Below are 13,871 nucleotides of genomic sequence, written 5' to 3' on the forward strand. Positions count from 1 at the left end.
TACAAATGAATACTAAGCTTCCCAACTCCTGTATTTCCTAATTATAGTCTGAAAACAAGATAAACAATAAGAAAACTAAAATAAGCATGTTAAAAACAAATTATAACCCCCCCCCCAAAAAAAAGTATTGTATTTAATAGGGGGGCGGGGATCTTAGTAGTATTACAGATGTCATCCTTATTCATTAATTCTCCCAGCCTCCCATGATATAGAAGTTCTTCACATGTGAATGCTAAATGGGACTGATTGGGCAGAAGCAGGAACAGAAAAAAACAACATAATATAGATAAGAATAAAATCTAACAGAAATGTACAGATGACATGGCAAATATCACAGAAAAGAAAATACAAAAGGCTAATAAACACAAAGACATACTCAATCTTTCGAAAATGAATTAAATTCAAATTAAATAAATGAATTTAACAATGAAGGAAATTCAAATTAAAACTACAATAAATATCATTTCAAATACTGCAGCCCAGCAGAAATTAAAAAATGTAATGCTACCAAATGTGAAAGATGTGAAGTCACTGGACCCCTCCCCTGGAAATTGCCTCAATATCAGAAAGGCTTAGAATGGATGACCTAGATCAGGTTTGCTCTGGGAACTGGCGTAAATATTTTCTAGTTCATCCCTTGCACTTGCTTTGCTCTACATCTACGGTTAGGTGTGAGCTGAGAGAGAAACAGGGCAAAAAGGACCTGCCTATTTTGGTTCTAGCCAGGAAAAAGGAGTCCTGCATTTGACTAGTTCACTAGGAAGCTGCACTAGAGTGTGAAGTTTGGGGCCTCACACTGCGACCAGCTGAAGATGGATTTATGGGTTCTCATGCCCCCCCACAAATTCCACCTCTCAAATTCACCTTTATTTACATGACTAAAATGTACCCCAATCCAACGCATCCTTCAAATCTGAACTCGGACATCATCTCCAAAAAGATCATTTCCTTCTGTTACCTTTGTACCTCACACAGACTTCTACAGTATAATTATCATGTTGTGTTGTGACCACTTATCTACAAAAATGTGGGCCCTGTTAAGTAATGGATATTCATCCTGTATCTCTAGAACTTAGAAAAGTGCCTGGAACATAAGTGCTAAATAAATACTCACAGGGTTAAATTTAAACCCTTCTCCAATCTCCTGGTCCTCACTCCATCAATTCTTCCTCCCTTTCTCTCACATCATTCCCAATCTTATTCTCCACTCATCTCTTCCTTTCAAACATGCCTTCTCTACCCAAAATTAAACAAATGAACAAACAATAAAAACTTCCATTGATAAAAGCCCCCTTAAAGTAATAGCTCATTTCTCTCTTCAAAATTTAGTACATCAAAGTTTCTCATTTTGTTATCTTCCCAGTTAGAATACATTTTTTTAAAGAAGATGGGGAGTTGACATTTTATTTTTTTTAATTTTTTTTTTCATTTTATTGATTTATTACAGAGTGAAAGGTAGAGGGATAGAGTTAGAAACATCTATTGTACAAGAGAGAAACATCCATCAGCTGCCTCCTGCACACACACACACCTACCCCCCACCGGGTATGTGCCCGCAACCAAGGTACATGCCCTTGACCGGAATCGAACCTAGGACCTTTCAGTCCGCAGGCCGCAGGCCGACGCTCTATCCACTGAGCCAAACCGATCTCGGCTAAAATACATTTTTGTTTTCTCAGGTCACAAAGTCCATCCATGCCTCTATTTAGCTCTTACACAAATTCTTTTTATTAAAATTACATGATTAATTGCATTTTCTTGACCACACCAATTAAACCTGAAATTCTTCTCTATTCCATTTAGGAAACTATAAATTATCACCAAAAATCAAATAAACAAATGAAAACTCTTCAAAGGATTTAAACAGTAAAAATTTTTTAAACAGTAAAAATGTGTTACCTGAATAAGAATTAAGGGATACTGTCCACCGTACTGTTAGTCCTATTAAGACCACAGTTGTCATCAAGTACCATTTCTCCATGTTTCTTCAAAGGTAGGGAGGGGAAAAAAACACGGGACCAGGCCAGAATACTTTCAACACGCGCTGTCAGTCACTTCTTTTCTTGATCAGAGAATGTTATCGATTCTTTGGAATTAGGAGTTGGACGGGATTTAAATTTTTTTTTAATGTCTATGAAGAAGTAGCCTGCAGGGGAGGAAAAAAGGATAACAAGATTTAGCTGAGCATACTACCCGTAGCAATGAACTCATTAAACCAATAGGAAGATGAAGAATTGGGTGGTGGGGGTGGGAGAATGAAGGAGAGGAGGTAGTTTTAAGTTCCTTATTCCTTAGCCCTCTAATTAGGAAATACACCTCAAAAGGTAGCTCTCCCTGTTATATGGGACTTATTATATCTAGAGATAAAGTAAGGATCTGCCCTTACAAGCAAATATTTCTGAGTGAAGAGACACGATGGCAGTAGAACATTCAGTTCTATCTAGAGTACGTTTACCTACAGGTAAAACTAACCCCACAAGGGTAAACAAAGGGGTGACTCATCGTTGGTACAGCCAGAAAGAGGAATTTTATCTTTCTACTTAGTTTGAGAAAGTCTTCCATGCATTTATGCAGCTTGACTTCCTACTTCTTTTCTTCCAAAATGTACATTTTCACCTATGTTCAAACTGATTCTCAAAACCCATCCCACTTCTCTTGAAAAAAATTTGGAACAAATTCCTAGAAATCCTGGCCATTCTACAAAATTCAGTTTCAGTTCAACCTTCCCTGATCATTCCCAAAGCTTTCTCCCCCAATTCTGAATATATCCAGTCAACACATTTTTTAGTAAAAGGAATATTTCCAATCCATAAATCAGGATCGAAAGACAAAAACAAAAATTGCGAGCCAATTCAACCAGAGGATATACTTTAAATATTTTTCAAACACAATTAAGTAAATCAACTGAAATTTTTAGAGAAAAATTGGCACATTCCACCTATTGAAAAATTATTTTCTTACTTCAAATAAAAATAGCAAGACAAACCCTAGCTAAAAAGAGGATCCTAGCTGATTTGGCTCAGTGAGTAGAGAGCCAGCCTGAGGACTGAAGGGTCCCAGGTTCGATTCGGGTCAAGGGCACATGCCAGAATTGCGGGCTTGATCCCAAGTGAGGGGCCTGCAGTAGGCAGCCAATCAATGATTTTCTCATCATTGACGTTTCTATCTCTCCCTCTCCCTTTCTTTCTAAAGTCAATGAAAATATATATTTTTTTAAATAGCAAGATACAACCCTGGAACTAATGAATTGCAATACACCAAGAATGACAGCAAGCATTTAGTAAGGTTATGTAACTACATTATTCAAATTCAGGTTATATAAATCCCCTCTTCCTTCCCTCCAACTGTATCCATCTTTGATCATTTTACTGTTCACTAGAATTTTTATCACAGAGGCAAAATAAGAGGACAGATTAAATCACTTTTTGATGTTGATTCTGGGTTTACAAGGTTATAGGCCATTATAAACTATTCAAATTCTTTTAGTCTAAATCAAAAAGCCCCTTTTGCTGAAACCGGTTTGGCTTGGTGGTGGAGCGTCGGTCTGCAGACTGAAGGGTCCTGGGTTCGATTCCGGTCAGGGGCATGTACCTTGGTTGCGGGTACATCCCCGGTAGGGGGTGTGCAGGAGGCAGCTGGTCGATGATTCTCTCTCATCGACATTTCTAGCTCTCTATCTCTCCCCTTCCTCTCTGTAAAAAATCAATAAAATATATATTTTTTAAAAAGCCCCTTTTATCAACATTCTCCACTATATATTTCAAAACTGCAATCCAACACTCTACTTTTCACCTAGACATTATGTTTAAAATTGATTTTACAAGTACAGAGGTCTAATTTTTAAAATAAAGCTTAATTAATATTCTGCCTGGGAATTTAAATCAATAATATGACCAAGTTAAATCAATTATTCACAGTTCCAGATAATCATATTTAAATACTTCCCCAGGAACCTTAAGTAGCAAAAATGAACTACCAATAACACTTACTATTCATAATGAACTTAAAAAACATAATGATTAACTAATATCATGCTGATCAAGTTTGTTAATCGCACAATGATGGAAGAAAAAGCTACCTGATACACTAAACAATCATATCCAAAGAGACATGGACAACATATATGAAGGACCAAATCTAACTCCAGGAATCATTCAAATAAATGCAAAAGTCCTGCCCTTAACCATGGGAAAAAACAAAACAAAACAAAACAAACCTGCATGAGAATTGAAAGGGAGGCAATAGATAACATTTGATAATTATCAAGCTCTGTAGGGACCCAGAACTGATAACCAGTGTTAACAGGTACTCTGATTAATGATTAGGACATCTTTTCTAACAAATAGAGCTGTCCAAACGTGAAATGAGCTTTTTCTTAAGGAGCTCCTCTTTAACGGTTTTAAACAGAAGCTGAGCAACTACTTGACAAGAATATTTTTAGAGTGTAGAATAGATGACTAATTTATAAAGTGCCTTCTCAATCTGATTTTGGGGGCATATTATGTGTCTAAATTAATATAAATTCTGACAACACAAAAGAAGATTTGGTCTCTCAACATGTCGATGTTTTTCCTAATTCCCAACAGTTGCCCAGTGTTATCACGTTTATAGAGTTTCTTTGAGTAAAATGGATAGGCCTTCCCGTCCTCCACACGTGGATCAGGTTAGAAACTGAAGGGTATCAAAAACATCTCCTCCTAACATCTATACACTTAGAATAAAATTCAAATACCCCAGCCATAAGACCCTCTATGGTAAGACCGCCGCCCACCTCTCCAATGTCATCTCCTCCAACTTTCCCACAAGTATTTCCCTCTCTTCCTAGAACCTGTGAGGTTCCTTCACACCTCAGTTCCTTTCCATTTCTGTCCCCTCTGCAGGGGGTGCTCTTACCACAACCCACTGGCCAATTTTCTGTCCTTCAGGCTGTACCTCAAGTCATCCTCTCAAAAGGCCATCCCTGACCCCTCTACCAAGGTTTCCAGCTCTTACAGCTTTGTAGCCTAACCTTCTTTAATTTCCTTCCTAATTCTTTTCACCATCAGAAATTATATTTTCTAACAACAAGGAACAATCTCACAGACATAATTGTAAGAAAAGCTACACACCATAGAACATATTTGGCTTCACTTATGAAAACCTCTTAAATAGGAAAAAAGAAATTTTTGGTGGGAGAAATCAGGAAAATGATTAACCCTGGGGAGAAGGGAGTGGGTGGTAATTGGAAGAGGTCTCCAGGGGGCGCTTCTGAGAAGATGCTAGGAATGTTCTGTTTCTTATTTGCGTGGTACATAAAAGATATTGACTTTATAAGTCGACAAGTTACAACTCATGTACAGTACTATCTTGTACGTGTTATAGAATAAAAAGGTATAAAAGGAAATTTACTTTTTTTTTTGTCGACTAGAAATAAACTGCATGCAAGGATCCTCTTGTCTCAGTTGCTTTGCTCTGTGTACTTAGAAAAATGTTGACAGAAGGCAGGAACTCATAAGTACAGACAGACCCCTGATTCACGGTGGTTCCACTGAGGAAGTTCAACTTTACCACAGTGACAAGCCAATCCGAATTCAGTAGAAACGTATTTAGATTTTGAATTTCGGTCTTCTTTTGGGCTAGTGAAAATGCTCTACAATTCTAACATTGGGCTGCGGCAGCCAGCCCGCCTGCGGATCCATCAGCCACATCACAAGTGTAAACAGCCCACGTGTACTGTAATGCCAGCATCTTCTGGACTTCCTTTCACATCCCGTCATGTCTACAAAACTGCCTATTTGTCTCTTGCTTCTGGTAAGAAAGGAAAGACAATTACTCTTGAGATGAAACCCCAGATAATTGCCCAACTTACGGCGAACATAAGTGTTTGAGCAAGTTTAAGAAAGGCTAGGTAGCCGAAACCGGTTTGGCTCAGTGGGTAGAGCGTCAGCCTGTGGACTGAAGGGTCCCGGGTTCCATTCCGGTCAAGGGCATGTGCATTGGTTGCGGGCATATCCCCAGTGGGGAGTGTGCAGGGGGCAGCTGATCAATGTTTCTCTCTCATTGATGTTTCTGACTTTCTGTCCCTCTCCCTTCCTCTCTGTAAAAAATCAATAATATATATATATATTTTAAAAATGATCAACATGAGGGAGAATCCAAGATGGCTCCTCGGGTAGGCACCTAGCCGCAGCCGCATGCAACAATTTCAATAAAATACAACTAAAATATAAAATGGACATTACCCAGAACTACAGGAAAGTCAACTGACTGCAAATTCTACAACAAGAAGCAAGGAGATAACCAGAAGGAAGAGCGGAGGAGCTGTAAGAGCCTAAGGTACCAAGACACGCGGCGCACGGAGAGGACGGAGCCGGAGGGGAGGGAGGCTGAGTGCCTGGCTGGCGTTCCCTAGCAGGAAGGAGATAAAAGCTCCTACTGTGCTGGGCCCCAGTTCCGACTGCTCTGAACTCCAGTTCTAGGCCAGACCCCGGGGACCCAGGCTCATCCAGAGGGAGCTGGGCTGTAAGGTGGAACCCCGGGGGAGCGGCGAAAGGTCCCAGAGGCGCGCACACTGCACGCACAGAGAAGGGACGGCCGGCTGTGCCGCGAGATTGCCCTGGCGGAAAGAAGACAGGGGCTCCAGACTGCTCTGAAAACCACCTCCAACTCCACTTCCAACTGAACTGAACCCGTTTCGGGCCCATTGGGGGAGAGACTAGACTGTTTGGTAGAGGCGAAAATCGAGGGCACCTTTCTCTCAGAGGCGCTTGCAAAGAGTACTGAAGGACCCCGAGTCTCAGGAGCCGCATAGGGCGGGGCTGACGGAAGCCAAGGCTGAAGGCTCCACCCTGAAACCCCGCCCCATCAGGGAAGCTGCCTGCGAAAATGCCTAAACCAAATAGATCACAAACGAAAGAAATGGAGGACAAAAAGCAACTAGATATAGAGTTCAAAACCACACTTATAAGGTTTTTCAAGAGTTCCCTAGAAAAGGCCGATAAAAGGGATCAACAAGAAATAAAGAATACATTGTCTGAAATAAAAAATATTATACAGAGTCCTAAAAACAGAATGGAAGATCGCAAGAATCAAGTCAAAGATTTGGAACATACAGAGCCAGAAGACACTCCTCTGCAGAAGCTAGAAGGCAATAGAAGCCAGAAAATTGAAGATAATGTAAGAAACCTCTGGGACAACTTCAAACGATCCAACATCAGAATTATGAGGGTCCCAGAAGATGAGAGAGAGCAAGATATCGAAAACATACTGAAAGAAATAGTGACAGAAAACTTCCCCCACCTGGTGAAAGAATTGGACTTACAAGTCCAGGAAGGACACAGAACTCCAAACAAAAGGAATCCAAAGAGGACCACACCAAGACAAATCATAATTAAGATTCCAAGAGCAAAAGACAAAGAGAGAATATTAAAAGCAGCAAGAGCTAAGCAGGTAGTTACCTATAAAGAAGCACCTATATGATTGTCAGCTGATTTCTCAACAGAAACCATGCAGGCCAGATGGGAATGGCAAGAAATATTCAAGGTGATGAATAGTAAGAACCTACAGCCAAAGATAATCTATCCAGCAAAGCTATCACTCAGATTCGAAGGTCAGATAAAGAGCTTCACTAATAAAAAAAAAGCTAAAGGAGTTCATCACCACCAAACCAGAATTATATGAATTGCTGAAGGGGGTTCTTTCAGAACAGAAAGTAAATAAAGATAAAAATTATGAACAACAAATACGTAACTATCAACAAGTGAATCTAAAAACCAAGGAAACTAAAAAAAAAAAAAATCTGAGGAACAATATTAACTGTTGAATATAATAGAATCAGAGGTATGGAAGGGGAGTGAACTGATGATTCTTGGGGAAAAGGGGAGAGGGGGGTGTGGGATGTGGGAAGAGACTGAACATAAACTGTGCACCTATGGATGAGGACAGTAGGGGGTGGGGAAAGGGCAGAGGGTGGGGTGGGAAGGGGGGGGAGGAACATTTGTAATAATATGAACAATAAAAATTTATTTAAGGGGAAAAAATGATCAACATGATGTTTATGTTAAAAAAAAAAAGCTAGGTTATGATTTTGGATAGTTTAGGTTAGTAAATGTATTTTCAATTTAGGATGGATTCAACAATGTAATCTCACCCCATAGGAGTAGATCCTTTATTTTTTAAAATATATTTTTGTTGATTTCAGAAAGGGAGATAGAGAGACACATCAATGATGAGAGTCATTGATCAGCTGCCTCCGGCACCCCCCCCCCCCCTGCTGGGGATTGAGCCAGCAACCTGGGCATGTGCCCTTAATGAGAATCCAACCCGGGATCCTTTAGTCCACGCTCTATCCACTGAACCAAACGGGCTAGGACTGAATTTGCTGGATGGCGATCTTCACGTGTAAAATGGGGAGGTCCCTAGTTTTCCTGAGCCCTTAATGGTTGTTATGTGAGACTCTTCTCCTTGAAGAATAAAAAGGGCCCTTTATTACTTTTTCCACCTGTAACCCAAAAATACAGTAACTTTCTACACCATCCACGCTTGGCGGTTGAGTTTTCCGTCCTGCTTTGCACTCAGAGCGCATCTCAAAACAAATTCCAGAAACGAGGAATTTGGTTTTTTCAGTCTGAAAGGTCCTTCCCTCCAAGGCGCATACGACACCCCTGGATGCTGCCATCGCTGGTGAGCGCGCCTTGCAAAGGGACCCCTCCCGACGTCCCCGCGCCCCTTCTCCAGGGCCAGACTCTCAGGACCACAGGAACAGGGCGCCACACCGCTCTAGCCAAGGGGTCCCCCCACGGTCACCGCGTCCACCCCACCCACCCCACACCCAGGCGAGCCTGCAGCCTGAGCTGCGAGGCCCGGAAGCTCCCTGCTCAGCGCACAGGACCTGGGGTCCGGGTCGCCCGCTGCGCGCAGCTCCGTGCAGGGCGCGGCGCGAGCCCCCAGCCCCTCCCACCCAGCCGGGCGCTGCGGAACCCCGGGAGCCCGGCCTTACCCCGCCGCCCACCACACGTTGACATTCGCGCCGGCAGCGGGTTCCGAGGAGGCGCCTGCGCGCTCGCCCCCGCGGCGGAGGGGGGGAGGAGGAGGGGCCCTCCGACTTCCGCCTGCGATGGCCCGCCCCGCCCGTGCGCCCGGCGCGGGAGCGAGCACGTCCAGCGCGGGGGGCGGGGCGAGGGGCGGGGTGATGGGCGGGGAGGGGCTGGACGGTGGGTGGGGTTGGGAGAGGGGCGGGGCGAGGGGCGGGGCGGCTCGGAGGCGGGGTTGGGAGTCGTGGCACGCGCGGGAGGAACCCGAGAGGCCTCGGGCCCCGGATTCCGCAGGGGGCAGGTGGAAAGCCCCTTGCTCCTCTTTCCCGGGACCCTGGCCAAGGCCCGAGCTGCTGCTTAGTCCACACATTCCTGCCAGGGGCGCGCCCGGGCGCGCTGCGCTGCCTGGTTCTCATCTCCGCCAGCAGGTCTTCCTCTGCGCCTGTGTCCTCCAGAAATCAAAAGCCACCCTGGCCGAAACCGGTTTGGCTCAGTGGATAGAGCGTCGGCCTGCGGACTGAAGGGTCCCGGGTTCGATTCCGGTCAAGGGCATGTACCTTGGTTTCGGGCACATCCCCAGTGGGGGGTGGGGGTGTGCAAGAGGCAGCTCATGGATGTTTCTAGCTCTTCCACTCTGAAAAAAATCAATAAGATATATTTAAAAAAAAAAAAAAAAAAAAAAGCCACCCTCCTTAAGCTACCTGCCTACGGAGAATGTGTTCAGGCAAGGAAGGCACTTCATGGAAGAAACCTAAACGTTATTCAACGTCCAACCATTTTCTAGAACAAGTGGCTTATGCAGAGGAACAGCCCTGCCTCCCAGTAGCCACTACACAGTTCCCCATCAAGTGGCTTGGGTCACCTTTTCTTCCTGAACTGCCAAAAATAACTACATTCCCTCCTCTGTTCAAGAGAATGCTCTCATTCCTCCCTTCTGAATATGGCCATGCTGTAGGAGTCCACCCCTCTAATTTGGAATCCATAAGTATCAGCAAAATTTTGGCCATGGCTCTGGACTATGCAGGTCCGAACAACCTTCTGGAGCTTGGTTTCTTCATCTGTGAAATGAGTGGGTGAGGCTGCGTAAACTTCCTGATCTAAAATTGTATTCTATATTTAAAAGTCCATCAGCACTGAAAATATGGATAAAAATGACCAAGTCCCTATCCTCAAAATATTTAATTCTTATTGGGAAGACATTTTCATAAAAGGATAGAAAGCAACAGAAGGGAGCACATGCTAAATGCAGGTTATTGTATATGCATTAAGCACTACAGGAGTTCAGAGAAGACGGTCACTGTAAACTATAAAAACTACCAGGAAATGCTCTCATTGGAGGAGTGCCTCTTTGAAGGAAAGCCTGGGCTTACATAAGCCGAGAGGATGGGAACCGGGACGATTGACAAAGGAAATTGGGATTTTGATTCCCAGAACCAATTCCCTGTGTATACCAAGGGATAACTAAGTTTGGAGGAGCCAAAAGTTATGTGCAGATTTTCAACTGTTGGGGGTTAGGTGCCTCCAAAGTTGTTTAAAAGTCAACTGTATAGAATGTTCAGGCTTATTAACCATGGGATCCTATCCCCACATCCCACTTCCCATTCTATTGACTAGTCCATGAAACACTATTGTAAATGCTGGTTTGAAACATTGTGTAATTTCCCCAAGACAGTGGTCGGCAAACCGTGGCTCCCGAGCCACATGCTGCTCTTTGGTCCCTTGAGTGTTCTAATGCCACTTCTTCAAAATAGGCTCACCCATGCCGAAAACCAACGTCTGCGCATGGGCCACGAAGTTTCAATCGCACTGTATATGCACACCCACACGTGGTATTTTGTGGAAGAGCCACACTCAAGGGGCAAAGAGCCGCTTGTGGCCCGCGAGCTGCAGTTTGCCAACCACTGCCCTAAGAGATACAGCAAATAAATGTCAGAACTATGATTAGACACAGATTTTAGTTATGTGGTAGGCAGTTAGACAGACATCAGCAGAGCAAGGATGCTAGGACAGCTACAGAAGGTCACCAGAGTTCCTAGCAACAAACAATTGTAAGGTTGGATCTCATCCCCAGGATGACCTTTCCTCACTTAAAGATAATATGTAGGCCTCAGTTGTATTTCAGCTCCAGGCCCAGAAAAGCAGCAAAAACAGATGTGACACACCACAGCTGTGTGGATTAGTGAATCAATGGAGACCCAGATCCTGAAAGGACACACTGAGAAAACTACCGAATATTCTATTGAGATCTTTCCCTGGAACCGCCCCTAAAATCTTCCCCCCTTAAAACCCTTAGGATTGAGAACCCAAGCCTGCTCTCCTTCCCAGAAGCATGCCTTTCCCTCCCCCTCCCCCTTCCCTTCACGCTCTCCAGCTCTAGGCTCTTGTGTCACCTTTACATTCCTCAGCTCTAGGATCCAAAGGTCCTTCCTTTACCTCTATGACTTGTCTTCTTCTTCTATGAATTACTTCTTCTACCTCTGTGATTTTCTAAATAAATGTTCTCTTATAGTTTGAGTCTGGGTTCTTTCCAAGCCAGAACTCAAATATCCAAGTTGCTGAACCCAGGTCCAGTCTAACTTCCCTCCGCCCCAACAGTTACAAATCTTTAATTGTACAACAGTTATTTTTATTCAATTCCCCTTGTAATTGTACAACAGTTACTTTCATTCATTTTTTATGTCTATGTAAAACTCAGAAGTGCAGAAATTGAACAAAGAAAGACAAAACACTGACATAACAGTCGTTAGTATGACTATGAATTTTGAAAATTAAGTTAATTATAAAACAAAATTAAATGGAAAAATAAATCTGTAAAAATCAGTAATAAAATGAAATAAAAGAACTTAAGTGTATATTCAGTCAGTGACTCACTACACAAAGAATAAGTGTCCCAAGTGACTTTAAAATAGTAATTTGATGGTAGATTCCAAATAGGAAAAAATTATGTCAGCCAAGTAGCTCCATTGCTTAGAGCAGTGGTCGGCAAACAGCGACTCAAGAGCCACATGCGGCTCTTTGACCTCTTGGCTCTTCCACAAAATACCATGGCCTGGGCGAGTCTATTTTGAAGAAGTTTAAGTTTAAAAAATTTGGCTCTCAAAAGAAATTTCAATTATTGTACTGTTGATATTTGGCTCTGTTGTCTAATGAGTTTGCCGACCACTGGCTTAGAGCATCATCCCTATACGCCAAAGTTGTGGGTTTGATCCCCAGTCCGAGCAAATACAAGAATTAACCAATGAATACATGAATAAATTAAGTAGAACAACAAATGGATGTTTCGGTCTCAAAAAAAATCAGTAAATTTTAAAAAATGTTTTAAGTTTTCAAAAAAGATTTGTTAAAAAATGAACAAAATAATTGTTAGAATCATGTTGTTATACTAGGATTAGTACTCTTCTAAGACTACTGTATGTGTTAAGTGGGATAAAGAAAATCAAGATTCATGTGATATTCAAATGTTATCATCCCTGGTTTTTCGATGCCAAGATTTTTGCTATGGAAAAAAATGAGTTAAAAGTGTAAGATAAAAAGAATGAAACTAGATCACCAACTTACACCATACACAAAAATAAACTCAAAATGGATACAGGACTTAAACATCAGACGGGAAACCATAAAAATACTAGAAGCATCCTCAGGCAGCAAAATCTCAGACGTATGCCAAAAGAACTTCTTCACTGATACTGCCCCTAGGGCAATGGAAGCTAAAGAGAAAATAAACAAATGGGACTACATCAAAATAAAAAGCTTTTTTACAGCAAAAGAAACCATCAACAAAACAACAAGAAAGCCCACGGTGTGGGAGAACATATTTGCAAATAAGACCACTGATAAAGGTTTAATCTCTAACATCTACAGACAGCTGATACAACTAAATAAAAGGAAGATGAATGATCCAATTAAGAAATGGGCAAGGGACCTAAATAGAATATTTTCAAAAGAAGACAGAAGGAAGGCCAAAAGGCACATGAAAACATGCTCAAAGTCACTAATTATACGAGAGATGCAAATCAAAACAACAATGCGGTACCATCTCACACCTGTCAGAATGGCCAACATCAACAAATCGACAAACGACAAGTGTTGGCGAGGTTGCGGAGAAAAAGGAACCCTCGTGCACTGCTGGTGGGAATGCAGACTGGTGCAACCACTGTGGAGAACAGTGTGGAGTTTCCTCAAAAAACTGAAAATGGAACTCCCATTTGACCCAGTAATCCCACTCCTAGGAATATATCCCAAGAAACTAGAAACACCAATCAGAAAGGATATATGCACCCCTATGTTCATAGCAGCACAATCTACAATAGCCAGAATTTGGAAACAGCCTAGGTGCCCGTCAGCAGATGATTGGATCCAAAAACTATGGTACATCTACACAATGGAATATTATGCTGCCATAAAGAAGAAGGAATTCTCATCATTTGCAGCAACCTGGATGGAATTGGAGAACATCATGCTGAGTGAAATAAGCCAATCAATGAAAGAGAAACACCACATGACCTCACTCATTTGTGGATAATAAAGAGCATTATAACTGATGAACCAAAAGATAGATATAGAGACAGTAAAGCAACAAGCAGATTGTCAAATTACAGCGGGGAGGGGAGGAGGATCTGGGGGAGATAATAGATCAACTGAAGGACTTGTATACATGCATATAAGTACAACCAATGGACATAAAACTATGGGGAGGGAGGGGATATGGGGGAGGGAGGGAAGGGGGCAAAAAAAAATCATTAAAATATGTAAAAAAAATAAATAAATAAATTTAAAAAAAAAAAGTGTAAGATAAAAATAAATTGTCAGTGTGAACTTATGATTTATTTTATTGAGTTATTGAAAGGAAAGAAGTGGGGA

General features: G+C 42.2%; 1 protein-coding gene across 1 annotated transcript in view; it reads right to left on the minus strand.

Moving 5' to 3' along the window:
• Positions 1-9,094, minus strand: part of ALG6 (ALG6 alpha-1,3-glucosyltransferase) — a 43,327-nt gene extending 34,233 nt beyond the window's left edge. Inside the window, exons 1-2 of the mRNA XM_036446486.2 lie at positions 8,978-9,094; positions 1,900-2,146 (exon numbers count right to left, since the gene is read on the minus strand). Coding sequence (XP_036302379.1) covers positions 1,900-1,981 — 82 coding nt within the window. The 5' untranslated portion in view covers positions 1,982-2,146; positions 8,978-9,094. The remainder of the gene's footprint in view (positions 1-1,899; positions 2,147-8,977) is intronic.
• Positions 9,095-13,871: the final 4,777 nt, after the last annotated feature.

Source organism: Pipistrellus kuhlii, unplaced genomic scaffold (assembly GCF_014108245.1).
Source record: "Pipistrellus kuhlii isolate mPipKuh1 unplaced genomic scaffold, mPipKuh1.p scaffold_m20_p_2, whole genome shotgun sequence".
NCBI lineage: Eukaryota > Metazoa > Chordata > Mammalia > Chiroptera > Vespertilionidae > Pipistrellus > Pipistrellus kuhlii.